Source organism: Equus asinus, chromosome 16 (assembly GCF_041296235.1).
Source record: "Equus asinus isolate D_3611 breed Donkey chromosome 16, EquAss-T2T_v2, whole genome shotgun sequence".
Classification (NCBI taxonomy): Eukaryota; Metazoa; Chordata; class Mammalia; order Perissodactyla; family Equidae; genus Equus; species Equus asinus.
The window spans coordinates 18115538-18132725 of record NC_091805.1 but is presented as its reverse complement, the minus strand read 5'-3'; the positions used below and the strand labels follow the sequence as shown (position 1 = coordinate 18132725).

The following is a 17188-nucleotide window of genomic DNA, read 5'->3' as shown; positions in this document are numbered from 1 at the left end:
AAATTTTCTTAAGCTGGGTTAAGAAAAATATTTTAATGAAGTTGTAAAAAAAATTCACTGTGTCAGTGTATTGTAATTTATGTAGTACAGTACTCCTCAGCTGCCAAAATCACAAAAGTACATATTTCTACCAAATATAGAATTTACTAATTTTTTTTTCTAAGTTGGCAGAAAGAGAGCAAGAACAAACAAAAGAGGGAGGAACAGACACACAGAGACAGCATGGTAAACTGAACACTCATTTGCAAATGCTAAATAAAAAAGAAAGAGAAATTTTAACCTAAATCCATGCAGGTTTATTTTCCAGATACTTTCATATGATCATATTTTGAAGAAGTGCTATAAAAAACAGGTAGGTTAAATGGTATATTTAGGAAATTATAAATTTTAGACTATTTTCTTATGCCTGTCATATTTAAATGACAAATATATGAACTTAGCTTATAAAATACTACTGTTTGTTATTTTATTCCACATATATACCAGATTACACTCATAAATAGCTCTCCCCATAATAAACTATACCCTCTCCTTCCAGGTGGTCACGTTGATTATTATTCATTTGTTCTAATAATACAGCCACAGCTCAACCATTTCTGACACTCTCCTCTTATATTTACCCTATGAAATGGGAACACATTCTTTTCAATTATTTTCAGTGATGCCAAACGTTCAAGAACGGACTGACTTGCTGAAATAAATATAAATCATTCAGGAATGAAGTTGATAAAATAATGCTTCGATCTGAGAGACACCACTATTGTAATAAAACAAGAGGTGGTAATGAACCACTAGATGTGAGGGTCAGAAACTAGCACTTCAGAAACCTCAGATCAATGCTGAGGAGGTCAATGAAAACTTCTCAAGTTTTCTAGCGAATCTTTTAATCACAAAGTACTTAAGGCTAGAATATTCAGAAGCACAGAATACAGTATTTTTTAAATCACCATTCTAAGTCAAATGCTTTCTTCTTCAAAATTAATGAATATAGGAAATACTTCCTCTAGTTGCACTGTGTATTTACCTTGGTTTCTACTAAATACAGAATTGGTTAATTTTCTCCCTAAATTAGAGAGAGAGAGAGAGAGACAGGTAGACAGACACAGAGAGCATGTTAAATCAGCTATCCATTTGCAAATGCTATTTAAATAAAGAGAGAATAAGGAATTTTGACTGCCAGTACACATATACACACATATAAACATAAGCATATATAGTGCACATATAATTAAAAGACATTTTATGAAGATTTCCCCAGCAAAGCCACCAATTTCAATAACAAGCTATAAACATTTTAATATTAATAATGAAGTCATAAGAAAATAGTAACCAAAAAAGTAATATATTTTCAAGTGTAATGTTTAAGTCTATGTAAAATATCATTATAATAAAATATCTATTATAAGGATAAAATTTCCCCCTTCTTATATCTACACTAAAAATTGGAGAAGAATTTTCCAGTTTCTAAAAGAAACTCACAAGACAAGATCACAAAAATTTTCTAAATGACTAGAGATATTCACTACTCATCATTTTTAAACTGATGCCTTCATAATTACTTCTTTTAAAGCACCTTCTCAAACGATAGAAAGCAAACAGCAATATCACCTGGGGCCATCGCTGGATTTCACAAAAGAAGCTCAATTTGGGGAATAGACGTCACCACTAGCTTTGCTTAGTTAGATGCAGGTTATCATCATCTACATAATTTAAAGAACTATCAAAACCATGTACGAATTGAGGCTGCAGTCAGCAACAAGGGTTTGCTATCATTTAGTCTTAAAGTATCCTTAAAGCACACTCAGCTGTTAATCCCAAAGACTCCACTCCTGCAAGCTGGGTACTATGCATTAAGCTACACTTGTTTGTTTCCAATATTCACAAACTCACCACATCATTTGCAGGTGACCACTAGAGAAACTGCTGCACTATGAATGAAGTATGTATTTAAAATACTCCTGCAGTATTAACACTCCCTGAATGCACTTCTCAGTTAATGGAGACATTTTGCTGAGTGCCGAAGCACTATGAAAAATACAAAAGTAAGTAAAACACTACCCCTGACCTCAAAGAATTCACTAAAACATATAAAGTAGTAAGAGGTGATCAAAAAAAGAAGCCTTACATGAACAAAGAAAAGTTCCTATAAACTGTTCTGTCCAATATGGTAATCACTAACCACTGTGGCTACTTAAATTTAAATTAACATTAAATAAAATAAAAATGTACTTTTTCAGTCATATTAACCACAGTGCTCAATAAGCACTGGTGGCTAGTGACCTACTCTACCGGACTGGACTGCTATATAAATTCACAGGATTCCCGTTTATTTAAGGAAAAACCTCCTACAGGTACTAGCTTTTGAATAGTATCCCAAAGAACAGATAGGAGCTGAATAGGTAGAAGATGGATTTCTTGGTATTCTCTTTCAAGGAACAATTAATAATTGAGCTTGGCTGGAAGTATGGGAGAAAAACCTCACTCTGAAGTCAAAGTAGGGGCCCTTGAGTTTAATCTACGCCTTTTAGATTGTTTTATTCAGTGAAAAACTCAACACAGACTGACCAGATGAAAGGAAACAATGCATATAGAAGCATGTAAAGATAATAACTAACATATTATAGATGTTCAAAAACTGAAAGAAGCGATAAAGAAGGGGGAGGAGAGAGGAAGAGGATGAAGGGGATGTCAGAGGGTGGAGGATGACAAAGGAGTGCTGAGAAGTTAAGAAAAAAAAGAGCTGCTGGCTCTTAACTTTGTTTGCTGGACTAGACTAACACTAAACAGCTAGAAGACTCTAGTGAAATGTTATGGTTAAGCCTCAAAATGATCTATTGATGCTGGCAAATGATTTATTTTATTTTATTTTTTTAAGATTGGCACCTGAGCTAACAACTGTTGACAATCTTTTTTTTTTTTTTTTTGTCTGCTTTATCTCCTCAAACCACCCGTACATAGTTGCATATCTTAGTTGCAGGTCCTTCTAGTTGTGGGATGTGGGACACCACCTCAACGTGGCCTGACGAGCAGTGCCATGTCCGCGCCCAGGATCCGAACCCTGGGCCGCCACAGTGTAGCGCACGAACTTAACCACTCAGCCATGGAGCCGGCCCCAAATGTTTTTTATACTTTGTTCCAGCACATAGATTAGCAAAGAACCGAAGTAGCATCTACAGCTAATAATCATAAAGTAGATTTCAGTCTGGTAAAGGGTGTTCAAAATCACTATGGACTCTTGTAGTGGAGAGAAAGAGGATTTAGGAGAAAGGAGTCAAATATTGAGTTATCTACTGACTGCAGCACAATGTCAACCATATCGTGTATCCTTGTACTTCATGGTATATAACATTTCAAATCTATAAATGAGTCTCTGATTTGTGTTCAACTGAAATGCATTCCGAAATACAGAACAGGTGCTAATCATTCAATTTATTTTGTTTGTATTTCTCTTCTAAACCGATGTATCTGAAGCTGTCAAACTGGATATCAAGGATTATAAAGCAAATAAACATTACTTAAGAAGGTTCCCACTGTGACAAATCGGTCCCTATCTTTAATGTTTCACGACTTTCCTAAAACATGCAATCTTAAAACACATTTATATATTTATCAGTATTACAATGAAGTCAATCTTCCCAAAAGAACAAAATATTATTTAAAATTAAACTTAGTTCAATCTCTTTGTTTTTTAAACAAAATTACTAGAAACATTTGTTTGGACCCTGTCAGAAGGGTTTCAATTTTACATCATTACATTTTAACTTGCCTAATCTGTTGAACAAAAGGACTTTATGTAAAATGATTCTTTTAGTTGCCTTAGCTACAAATCCCTGCAGGATACTATAATTGAAATCTACTCACGTAAGTTAAGAATAATTAGGGCCCCAAATTAAGCCAAACACAAAGTTAAATCAAATAGTCAGCTGCTGTCATTTAAATGGTTACGGAGTTTTATTGTTGCTTAACATTTCTGAATACTTTTAAATGTACTTTTCTTCTTCTAGACTGTATTTAGTATTTTAGTACAAATACAAACGGGATCAAGAAGCAAAGATTCACCAGCCTTTAGATTGGAGTCACACCTATATCCAGGCTTGTGGCACTAAATGTTTTCCACTCAATCTTTGCTATCAGTCAATTAACAACACAGTTGAAAGAAAGGAGTGACAGCTCTCAAAGGCAAGCTTTCTGGTAAATAAAGCAGGATCACAGAATCTACAGTGAGTGCCATTAATGCAACAAAAGTAAGAGCTTTTGAAAGCTAAGAGGGATGGTCCCTATTTGCCTAAACTCTAAAACAAAGCAAAAGGATTAAACGGGCTTCCTGGTGTAAGCAAACAAAAAGGAAAAGATAAAGTCTACAACCCATACCTGGAGGAGGGGCTCGAAGGCATGCCTTCACTATTTTAACGATGACTACTAATCAGTGTGAGTGATAAACTAAATAGAGTAAAAGTAAAAATTATTGTTTCATATTCCAGTTTTCCAGTGTTCTGGTGGTTAATCATTCTCAGCAATTCTTTGTACTTTCAAAAAGAAATTGTGGTTTTAAAAGATATATGCCTGTGGCTGTATAACCTGTGAAGGTTATTTGAAAGTTGCAGAGTTAGCAAGATTGATCCTCCTGTAATATATATGTTTATATACTTCAAAATAAAATCGATCTTGATATAGTTGCTAATCTGAAATGGTAATGATTAAATGATCTTTTTCAATCATCACCATTAAGTTAAACAGCGTTAAGCACTATGAAATATATGTGAAATATTCAAGTGACAACCTTATGAGGTAGTTAAATACACCAGTGACCTGAGGCTAAATATCAAGTTCTACACAAAGAAAAACGGACTCCACTAAGCAGAATTTGGCAAAGGGATGATCTTTCAGAGGCCATAGTTTCTTCATCCGTAAATTGAAAACTTCTACACTGCTAATCTCCAAGATGTGATCCTGTCCAAAATTCTTCAATTCTACCAAAAAATAAAAACAAAAGCATTCTGACCTCTAAGATACCTATGAAGAATTCTCTCTGTTTAAAATTTGCTATTTAATTACTTTTTATTTGGTTTGAAAAAGCTGAAGAATCTAATGAACTTTACGAATAAACTTAATTTGAGATTTGTAGTATCATAAAACTAAAATAAATCACATCAGTAACCTATCTTTGACAGGAAAATTAAAAGATTATGTCCACAACCAAAAATAAAGAAAATTTTTGATTACATATAATACTACAAAGTGGAAAAATCACTACAAGACCTTAAGCAGATAGAATATCTTTAAGCTGTTTTTGGATAATTAGTTTTCATCCAAGTACCCCCATCCTATAGCCTTTCATGGTGCTAACATGTCAGGGTATTAACACTGAAGTGAAAATGATGACAACTCTTAGTTTTTTAAATATGTTGACTTTGAAAACCTACTAAAATATAATTTTTTTCTAAACAGATTAAGACAAACATACACTTGGCATTACGTGATTTTATAATGTTACTTTAAGTAATAAAAACATTTGTAGTAAAATGCTATTAAAATAATGCTTCCACGTAACAGAATGAAAGTAGGACAGTCAATGGGGAACAGAGGGAAATATTAGAGAGAACAGGTCAAGCTGCAACGGTACTCAGGGATTTTTCAAAACAAATCATCAGATAAAAAGTCAACAGAAAGCATATAAAATAGGATTAGAACTGTAACAAAATATAGAAATGTTCATTTCAGTACAGTTTCAAGGTAGCTTAGTTCCTTTTTTAAATAAAAATTATAAAACTGACAGTGATGTTATTTCTATATTTCAAATGTGTTGTTAAGCTCAGAAACAAATTTCTATTTTCAATGATCTGATTTTCTAGACTAAACATTTTATTTTTTTTAACTTTTTTTTTGAGGAAAATTAGCCCTGAGCTACTAACATCTGCCGCCAATCCTCCTCTTTTTGCTGAGGAAGACTGGCCCTGAGCTAACATCCATGCCCACCTTCCTCTACTTTGTATGTGGGACGCCTACCACAGCATGGCTTGCCAAGCGGTGCCACGTCCGCACCCGGGATCAGAACCGGCGAACCCTGGGCCGCCGAAGCAGAACGTCCAAACTTAACTGCTGCGCCACAAGGCCCGCCCGAGACTAAACATTTAATAACTAAAACTCCTTGATACAGATGTCCTCTCACAGACCAGCAACCTCAGCATCATCTGGGAGCTTATTAGAAATGCAGAAGCTCAAGACCCATCCCATATTACTGAATCAGAATCTATATTTTAACAAAATCTCCGAGTGATTTACAGGTGCATTAAATTTTGGAGAGCACTGTTCTAGATAAATAAGATTAAAAACATCCAGCATGACCTCTCTTAAATTTCTTGTTCTCCTGTACACATCTCTTCCTGAATCTTCCTCTCTCTGGATAATAAACATTCTCCTTTCCTACATGAGCCTTCCTCTCCTTGCACTGAATCCCACTGCCTTTCTTTCTGCCTGGAAACAAATTCAGGTATCCGACATATCTACTAAAAACAACCAAAAAAGAAAACTATAAAAAGGACCTGCCTTAAACAATGGCATACACTTAACCTACACCACCTGTCTCCTTCACTTTACTTACCAACTTTAGAATAACCTGCCATCACCTCACCACTGCATCCTGCCATATAAAAGTGGGTCTCTTAAATCCACCATGGAGCTCTCTCCCCACCACAAGGAGCAATGCCCCCATCCATCCTTTTGATTATGTTTGACTAAGTTATGAAATCCCTGACTCTTATTAACATATTATATTGCCTCTAATCAAAACCTGAATTTAATATCAGGCATATCTACCACCTGGTTTAGATTTTAATACTACGAAGTGAAGAAAGAATCAGGAAGAGGAAAGAGAACTAACGATTAATACACACACGCAAACACACACTAATTAGATACAAAGAGATAGGTACAAAGTAATAGTAAGAAGCACTCTATAAATAATCAGCAAAATGAAAAGAGAACTTTACTTAATCTCTTTTTTTAGATTAAACCCCTATGCAAAAGAAAACGCTGCTTTATCTGAATCCCCCTATTTTTTCCAGGAAATTTCTTGTGCTTCCTGATACTCCAGAATTCTAAAATTCCTCAAAGGCAGAATTCACTATGGGATATTTTAATCACTATTGACATGGTTTTCATTCAGTTTTCCCTCTCTCTCTCTCTAACAAAAAAATTATCCATTAAAAATAAATTTCATTAAATAGAAAAGAGATTATTAAAATCAGAAGAACAGTGATATTTTCATCCATAGTTTAATCTGTATAGACATAAATTGTGTTCATTTCTTTTGTTTTTTTTTAAACTATTTCCCACTATTCATTTTTAATTTGGGTATGTCCCAACTTCATCTACTTTGTTAGTTAAAATCTGATTCACAACAAATGGCTTCATATTATTTCACTTCATTTTACTTATTTATTTTTTTTGTTTTTAAGATCTTACTTTTTCCTTTTTCTCCCCAAAGCCCCTCCAGTACATAGTTGTATATTCTTCGTTGTGGGTCCTTCTAGTTGTGGTATGTGGGACGCTGCCTCAGCGTGGTTTGATGAGCAGTGCCATGTCCGCGCCCAGGATTTGAACCAACGAAACACTGGGCAGCCTGCAGCGGAGCGCGCAAACTTAACCACTCAGCCACGGGGCCAGCCCCTATTTCACTTCATTTTAAATTAAGTGACTGAGATCTTAGCTCTCACGTCATAACAAAGTTAATTCCTAATGGATTAAAAACTAAATAAAAACATTTAAGAGCTACAGGGAAATGCAAGTGAATAAATATTCAACTAATCTAAAGATACAGATTTTTAAGCACACAAAAAAAGGACGATCTCACAAAAGAAAATAGCTGTATATCAAGAAGTAAGGAAAGAAAAAAAGGGGTAAATAAAGCAAGTGAAGAAAAATAGTGATAATTGTTAAACTTGTGATTAGCATCATTTTACAAAATTCTCTCTCTGAAATTTTCACTAAAAAATTAAGCAGTATGAATCAAAAGGCAAACAAATGTTTTTCATAATAAAAACGACAAAAAGGTTTCATCAAGGAGTTTAAAAAATAAGAAAAGCTTTAGCAAAACGGCACAAAGAGAAAAATTAGCAAAGGTAGTGAACAGAATGTTCCCATCACAACTATCACTGGCCATGAAAAATGCTTCTGTCCTCAAAAGTAGCCCCCAAATTACAAATTTAATTCACAATCAGATACTCTTTTTCAAATACCAAGTGTCAATTCTTTTAAAAATTCAAAATCAAGGCTGGTAAAGCATGTAGACCGATACCTTCACACACTGGTAATCAAAGTGAACACTGGTATACTCCTTCAGAAAAACCGCTTGAGAAGATGTCCACATGCCAGATATATTCATCAGAATTCTAGAATCCTAGTCTCAGGAAATAACTACATATGAAGGGAAAGATTTAGAGAGATATTTATTTTACTTATACTTGAAAAAAAAATAAGTTCAAATGGCCAATGGGTAGCACGGGAGGATTAAATCATTTTTGACAAATACATGATAAATTATAATGCAGCTGTTAAAATCCATTATCTAAATACATAATGATATGGTAATACAAGCTATGGTAGTAGTATGTGAAAAATCAGAATATAACAGTATAGGGAGATGAAGGACCTAATTTTGTTTTATTCATTGTAACTTTGTTTTATCCATAATAGCAAGTATGTGTGTGGGGGGGAAGAACAAAAAGGAAATGTGTCGTGGTTATATCAAGGTCCTAGAACTATGAACAACTTTAAATGCTTATCTTAATTTTCTTATTTTTTATCTTTTCTCAGGAGAATATATTACATTGAAAATCAGAAGGAGAAAAAAACGAACTTTTAAGAAAAATAAGCCCTCAAAGCAAGAATAATGGCAGACATAAAAGTCCAACTCAGCAGAGTCCCATGCTGATAAGGAGGGATTATAAATGTTGTTTTTGCTTCCTGAAGCTCTGATACGGAATTCCCTTCTCAGCCTTACATTTTAGCCAAGAGATCCCAGGGCCGGGGCTAGGTATTCTCCTGGAATCACTTCTGTCAAGTTGACAAAAGGAGTTCAAGAATAGGGTTGAAAGATGTCATGAGATATTCACTAATCCACATTGATGTCTAATACATGTGGACTGCACGGCTGTCATGTGTCATTCTCTGTCATGCAGGAGGTGAAAAGAAAATAAAGACTACCACAGGGTACCAAGCATATGCTTCAGGAAGACGCTCCCTCCGTAATGCCGCAAATAAATCTGCTCTTCCAGACGTTTCAGTTCTACATCCATACTGAGATGCGCTCAATCATTTGTATTATCTTATTTTCCAATACTACAACCTAAGTATATAGTACATAAAAAAGTGAAAGGGTGTATTAATTCAAAAAACGAAGCAAGAAATTCATCAAAACTGAAATTACTCGGTAAGGACTAATTAACATAATTACTGTTCAGCAAAATTAAGGTGCTTTACATGCTTCCTGTGCTTTTTGGCCACCTTTGATACATTATTGATTCTTTTGAAATCTAACATTAACTGTGATAAAGGCCTAATATGGATGTAAAATCAGTATTTCAAAACTTTCTTCTCATATGGACAAGTTTATATCCTGTTTACTTTTAGCAAATTATTATTTCATAATAACAGATTTATTCATTAAGTATCTGATGCAGTCTTTTCTGTCATAAAATGGAGGTTTGTGAAAATTAAACAGCCAAGCAATACAATGTTATCGAGGTCTCCTGGGCGGCTGTTGTGCCTGACACGCTGATTTATAACACTTTGCCACCAGCAACAGATCTACTGGTGAATGAACAGAGACAGTGAATAAACAAACCTTTCTAAGACTGGAAAAGAAGCAAGAGGATGAAACAAGGTAGAAAGTGGGAGGAAAAGTGGGGGAAAAAAAATCGACAATCAAAGCACTGAAACAATCTTCATATGTGAAATATGGCACTGAATATACATATATAAGATGACCAAAGAATATTCCAAATTAACTTTTTAAAAGGTGCCAGTGTATCCTATTAGTTTAGTCTTATTTTTCTTCAACTTTGAGTCATATTCAGAACAAATATACCTTGCTTTAGAATCTTGGTAGCAGTACTATGTATACGGCATCTTGGTGTTTACAAGATAAAAAGAAACATCATAAAATTTGTAAACAGCATTAGTACTGGTATTTTTAAAAATGAATTACATCACTACCTATTCAGAAGAAAGCTGCTGCAATGAATTCCACTACACTCACACAACACAATAAAGAATATTTAAAATGTTCTAAGAGCAATATAGTTAAGTACTTTCTTAAGGAGTAAAATCACATTGATCTGCACTAAAAATATAAATAAAATCATTAAAAAAAATGCGGTTTTAAACCAACGTTAATTTACATAATTTGTGAATTTAAAATATAAGATTACATTTGCTATGCAGCGAACATAGATATGCTGTACAATCCCTATTAATTTAATGGGAGTTGTGACTCCCATTAAGTTTAATCGGAGTCATACAGCCAAATCCCCATGTACCTTGCTGAAAATTTACCTCCTAGCTGTCAACTAATCAAATATACTGAAATGAACAAAAGTAGCCAATTTTGCTAGACTGGGAAATCTAAAGTCCCTATAGTAAGTCAATTCAGTATTATCATAGCAATGGCCACGTAGTTATTCCCAACAAGAAAAAGAACAAGGTTATCAAAATGAAAAGAGACAAACTGAAGCAAGGGTTTAGGAGCTCTGAAAATGTAACATTTATCCTTAACAGAAAATATATTCTTTTTTCCCAATCTGGAGCTGATTTTTCAGATTTTTTTTTCTTCCTCAGTACACTGTCAAAAGAGAGTTAAAAAAAAAAAAAATCCTATTTTGAAGCCTAAAATTACACCCCAGAGACCTGATCAGAGGAATAAAGAGGCATATGAAAAGGATTAGATAGTAACTCCTAGTAAACAACTGGTCACTACTTCTGAATCAATGGATTAAATCAAAATTTTAAAAAAACTTTCTTTTTAAGTTATCCACACCCATGCACCTCTACAACTGCCCACACACAGACAACGCCATGGTGGTTCATAAGTGTGATGCTGAGCACCATCAGTGTCATCCTAGAAATTTGTCAGAAAAGGAAATGCTTGGGCCCCACCCTGGACCTTCCAGGTGATTCCACTGCTCCTCAAGTTTGAGAACCACTGCAATACTTTATTCCACATCCAGGCTGTTCTCTTTCCATGGATTTTTTTCTCCACTACCATGCTCACCACTGCCTTACTAGCTTATTCAGCTCATACAAAGATTCAGTTCAAGCTTCACCATGACTTCCAGCTGGAAGTCTCTCCTGACATTCACCCGCTCACTTAACCACCTTTCATCCCAATGCCTCTGTGAATATCATCATTATGGCACTTACCACCCTGTTATTACAACCGTTTCTTGTCTCCTCTCTAACTATTAAGATCCCCTTCAAAGATTTATGCTAGTCAAGTGATGGATACCGAATGAGTGCTTACTATAAGCCAGGCATTATTCTAGGCACCTGGCCTCATCTATCAACCAAGAAAAAGATCCCTGCCCTTGCGAAGCTTACATGTTGTGTGTTTGTGTGTGTGTGTGCACACATAAATAAAAATTTTATACATTTTATTATATGTGTGTATAGATAAAAGAATGAAAGAAAAAAAGAAATACAGGTCTGAATTATTTTAAGCCGTCTTAAGTTTAACGTTGGAGAGCAAAGCTATTATTCCTTCCACTAAATTACAGACCATTCTGAAGGAAATATTTATATGCCAAAAACAGTTTTTTCTAATTCATATTTAACCTTTTGATCTACTTTCCTACCACCCAACTAGTGGAAAGACCCTACAGTCGAACATCGTTTTTAATAAGATATTACTAACACAAAAGTCACTGTAAAATGTTCTTAGAGAATTTAAAGATACACTAAAAACTGCTAAGATATTATTTCTGTAGCTACGTTCTTAAATTTTCTTGATGTATATAAAATAAATATGTAAAGCTGTATCTTACATATCTGCCACTTATATCTGGCATAATATTTTTCTTTGAAATAAGGAGAAGCAACAACGTAATTTGAGTTAATTAAGTAAAATTTTGACTAATGAAATCTAATTACATACTCACAGAAATCTCTATTACTGACTTTGCTGAAGAAGTGCTATTATTTGTAACTTGTCACTTGAGCAAGGCTTCATGTCTGAATTATGCTTGCCAGGGCTCCAATATATAGCATAATTTAATTCTCCAGGACACAAGAATTCAATTTACTTTCCTACTTACTGATACATGATTCCACAGTGGGTTACTATGCTTATAAAAATTGGCCAAAAGAATCAAAACACACCAGTTTCTCAACAAAACTGACTTCTGAAGGGCTTGAGGTTAGTTCTCCAGGAATAAAATCAATTCTAAGAAAAACTTAGAAAATATTTTCGAAGTTTGGTCTTTTATAATCATTTTTTATTTGGAAATTCTAAAAATAATTTTAAAAAAATACACAGGGGAGGAGAAACTTTAAGAATAAATAAAACTTTTTTCCTATTGTGTAAAAACAAGTAAATTTTAATGGATAAGACTTGATTCTTAAACACTAATGGATAGAGATAGAGAAAGAGATAGAGGAAGGTAAGCTAATTCTAACAATTAAATTTTTATATAATTAGCTTTTACCATGGTAAAACAAAAAATGCTTAGTGATTTGCTCTTCAATATGCACACAAAACATAACATCTTTATAATGTTTGTCTGAACATGGAACAAATAAGTCCTCTTTGCAAATGAGGAAATTTACCTCTCACGTACAAAAAAAACAAATCTAAAAATGTTAAGACTTTACAATCATAAATTAAGGTAAAACACTGCTGTAAACAGGAGAAAAGAAAGCTCTGAAAAGGCATGGTCCATAGCCGTATACAACACACAGGCTTGTTTTTTTAAAAAATCTTAATTAGTTGCTATTACCTAAAAATCTCATGTCTGGATTGCACTGAAAAGTTAGAAGACTGGCAAAACCAGGTTCAATACTGGAACGGCAGTCCTGGGACCTCTGTCAAGAGCTTTCCTGCCTGCTGCAGACCTCCACTGGCCTGTGCACTCAAGTCACTTGGCCTGCTCGGCCCCAGCAGGTATTTGAGGTTCTGACCCCTGCACAAGACCATGAGTCCTGAAGAGCAGGAACTGTGCCTTGTGCATTTTTAAATCCCAAGCATGCGGCTCCATTCAGTCACTCAATAAAGGAGGAAGGAGGGAGGAAACCAACCAGGACCCCTTATCTGAGTTTATCTGCAAGGATCCAGAAACTGATACAAAAAAGTGCTCAGCTCTGTAAGATGTGAAAAGGTAACAATCACATAACTGAACGGCTGACTGGGTAAATTTATATTTTCTTTCCTGCGCTGCTCTCATACCTAACTTTGATTGGTTTTCTCTATAGGTGTTCACAGAGCATTATCTGCTTTCTGGCAGTAAAGGACTATCGTGTCATGTAAAACTTTTCTAAGACAAAACCATATGATGCTGGATCAGTGTTCTAACTGTGCATTAACTGTGTATACTCTCTCGGCTAGCAGTGTGCATTTATCCCAGACTCTTTATACCCATAGGAGGAAATTGCTTCAAAAGCAACACCCCCTGGCCTAATGCACCAAAAATGAAATTTCTCTTAACGGCAGATATGAATCCTGACCTGATAGGTGACACTAGAAATAAAACTGCAGTATCTCATGAAAAAGTCTCTGTCTGCTAGCCCCCTACCGAGTTAAGCTACTGTGCCAGCACAGTGGTCTCTATCTTGATTGGAAAATTTTTCATTATGTGGACTAATGAGCCATTGGTCCACACCTGGAATCTTTTTTAAATGTATAAAAACATTCAAACAGAACAGCAGGAATTCAGTTACTTTTCCCCCCCAAAAAACAGATGCAAAATTAGAGACTATACATAAGATTTTCATGACAATCCAAGCCAGAAATTCATATTATTAAACTCAGTTTCTGCTTGTTGTTTATCATTATGGTACTATTCATTCAGATATATTAGATTTTAATGTTAGAGTTGATGCATCTTTCAATTCTGATGCAAACAGCAGTATCTTCTGAAAATGTTAACCATTTGTAACTTTCATGTGTGACTTAGATCCAAGTGAACATTATTTACTTCCTGAATACAGAAATTCTCAATTTAAAATACTTGTAAATTTGTCATTTATTTGAATTATATTAATTTATGTCAATATGTTGAAGGTAGAAGACTGGGAGGGCAAAGAGAAAATGATAAAACATAATTTGGGAACAAGAAATTCAAATAAAATTCTTACAGCAAAATTAAAACAGTAACATTTTTAAGCTTATTACAAAGACAATGAAATAATAAGTTTCTATCTATTAGTTGACTGTATGCCTCTTTTCTCCATCTACCATTTTATTAATAGCTATGAAGGGATCACTTAAAAGTATATATAAAACCAATCTTAAAATTCTAAAATATTTTCAAGAATATTTAATTGGGACGAAAAACTCTACTATATTTTACAAATATTCTCAGAGATTTTGTATTCTTCACAGATTTTACAAGGTTAATATATCTTCATGCCAAATACAATAACTACCACTATCAACTAGCTATAAAATTAACACATCTTAGCTCCATATTAACTTCTGACCTGCTCTGTAAAAAGCACCCAAAAGGGTGTTATTGTCACATGGAAATAACATATAAGACTAAAGAAATAATGGATACAAGGAAACCCATATAGTAATTAATAAATGATTGTTCCAATTATTTCATTAAGTCTCAAAAGAGTTTTAGTTCTTTAAAAATCAGGTCTGTCTTCAAAAAGATATAGATAACATTAAAAAGGAAGAACTACAAAACAATAACATTTTCCACAAGATATGAAAAAATTTTATTTAGGAGTTTTAGAACTATGACCACACTTAAGTAGATAAAACGAAAGATGAAGTGAAAGAGTTGCCACAAAATACTTCCAATTTTACTGGAATAAATTTAGTGAATAGCTGTAAAATATATACCAAAACAAAGCTTTCACTTAATTCTCTCAGAATTATTTACAATGATTATGAATTTATGTAAAATATAAATTCAGACTGCTAGCACTTTCCATAATATATAGCTGTATAACAAAAATAATTCAACTGCCAAAAATAGAATTCAACATTCAAGAAATCTTTTTAACACTTATTTCTAAAATAATAAAATAATACTCATCTCAGCCACTTCTATATAAAGAAGATTGCATAGTTTAAGTTCTCCTGGATTTAAAAAATAAAATTTAAACTGCATCTTACCTTCCATGTTCGGTAAGAAGCTGATTATAATGATAAACCACAGACTTCGCATTCTGCAACCAGAAGACACCATTATTGATCCCTTTAAATATTTTCTTTGTATTCCTTAATGAATCTAGTTATAAATGCCCAGCTTCATCGAACCCAGGAGTCTGCATCATTGATCCTCATATCTGAAAAAGAAACAAATCCATCATTTACTCTATGGTTCTGCTACGTCACAAAAAACACAAAAACAACAACAACAACAACTCTCTGTCTCTTTCCCTCCCTTCCTCTCTCCCTCTCCTAAGTATGAAAAAAATAAAAATGGTATAGGGGCCAGCTCCACAGCCCAGTGGTTAAGTTCGAGAGTTCTGCTTCAGAAGCCCAGAGTTTCAACGGTTCGGATCCTGGGTGCAGACATGGCACTGCTCATCAAGCCATGCTGAGGCGGTGTCCCACATAGCACAACCAGAAGGACCTACAACTAGAATATACAATTATGTACTGGGGGCCTTAGGGAAGAAGAAGAAAGAGAAGAAGATTGGCAACAGGTGCCAATCTTTAAAAAAAAAAAAAGGTATATATTTTGATTCTATTTCCAATATGGAAGCTGCTCCTATACACTGGATATCTGAGTCTTACATTCTGAAAATGATCAAAACCCTCCCCAAAATTTATAGATAATGAGAACATGTGAATTGACATAATAGTTATATAAATTCCAATGATGAATTTTTCTTTGAAAAGCTTACAAAGTCATTCTAGAATAATACATCTGTCTCTCCATGCCACATTTTAGTCTTTTTATCCAAGTACTAACTGTAATGCATAATACCTCTAACAAAATTTTATAAATACATATGCTTTTTTTGTTTGTTTCTAGTGATGGTAACAGCAATATTATCTACTATTTTATCCTGTTACTTTGCAAGAAAGATCAGAGATATAATGAATAAAAGTTTATTTTTCTATACAAGGGTGTACAATTTTTAACATCTGGGTGTACTTTAATTTATATAACAATAGCATCCTGAAAACATCACATTCCTAAACATCACATAGCAAATTGTTATTTCTCTGATTGCTAGTTATTCATAGAGGGAGCAGTTTAATAAAGTGATTGTCTCAACTACTTCATTTCGAAGTTTCAGATTTTCCCATATTGGTTTTTCTTATAGCAAGGTATAACTTACTAAGCTCAAACCTCCACCCTTGAGTGGGTTGGTCCATCCAATGGACCAATAAAACCCCTAGACCATGATGATGATATCAACAAGGTCGCATCACCGTTTTTTAAAAAACTGGGGGAAAGGTGGCAAAAAACATAAAACTCAGAGCCAAGTCTAATTTTGACTAGCTCTTAAGGATCCACTCCTTCAACCGGAGAGGATACAAAAACTTCAGGAATGGGACTTAATCAGTATCTCCAGTTCTTAGGGTCACATGAGACCAGGTCATTTGCTGGGTTCTACTGAAGTGTCTTACTTCTTTCTACGGTAACATAAAAAAATCACAGAGCAAATACCAGCCCTATAATACACATAAAATGCAAGCAGTTCCCAAACATATCCAGCCTCCTGGTCTAGATTCTGAAGGTAAAGAAATTACAAATTTTTTCCTTTAAAGGGACATCTTAACAGTTTCTTCATATTAACTTCCTATTGTTTTCTTCTAAGTCTTCCCGAAGTTTCCTCAACCTACCCTTTCTATCTGCTATAAATGAAGAGTTTTTAAAAGTGGGGCAGTGAGGGGACTAACCCCATTCTGAGGTTGTCTCTATAGATATACTCAAATAAAATGAAATCTTATGTAATATAGATGCTGTCACTAAAGTGTAGAGAAAATTCAGAAAACAAAATTTTCCTAGCT

At 34.1% G+C, this 17188-nt stretch overlaps 1 protein-coding gene across 23 annotated transcripts in view; it reads right to left on the bottom strand.

The window, feature by feature from the left end:
* ADGRL2 (adhesion G protein-coupled receptor L2) overlaps positions 1–17188 on the bottom strand; it is a 594466-nt gene that overhangs the window by 134885 nt on the left and 442393 nt on the right. For all 23 annotated transcript variants that reach the window (XM_070486667.1, XM_070486675.1, XM_070486671.1 and 20 more), the window contains one exon: positions 15335–15507. In XM_070486667.1, coding sequence (XP_070342768.1) covers positions 15335–15407 — 73 coding nt within the window. In that variant the 5' untranslated portion in view covers positions 15408–15507. The remainder of the gene's footprint in view (positions 1–15334; positions 15508–17188) is intronic.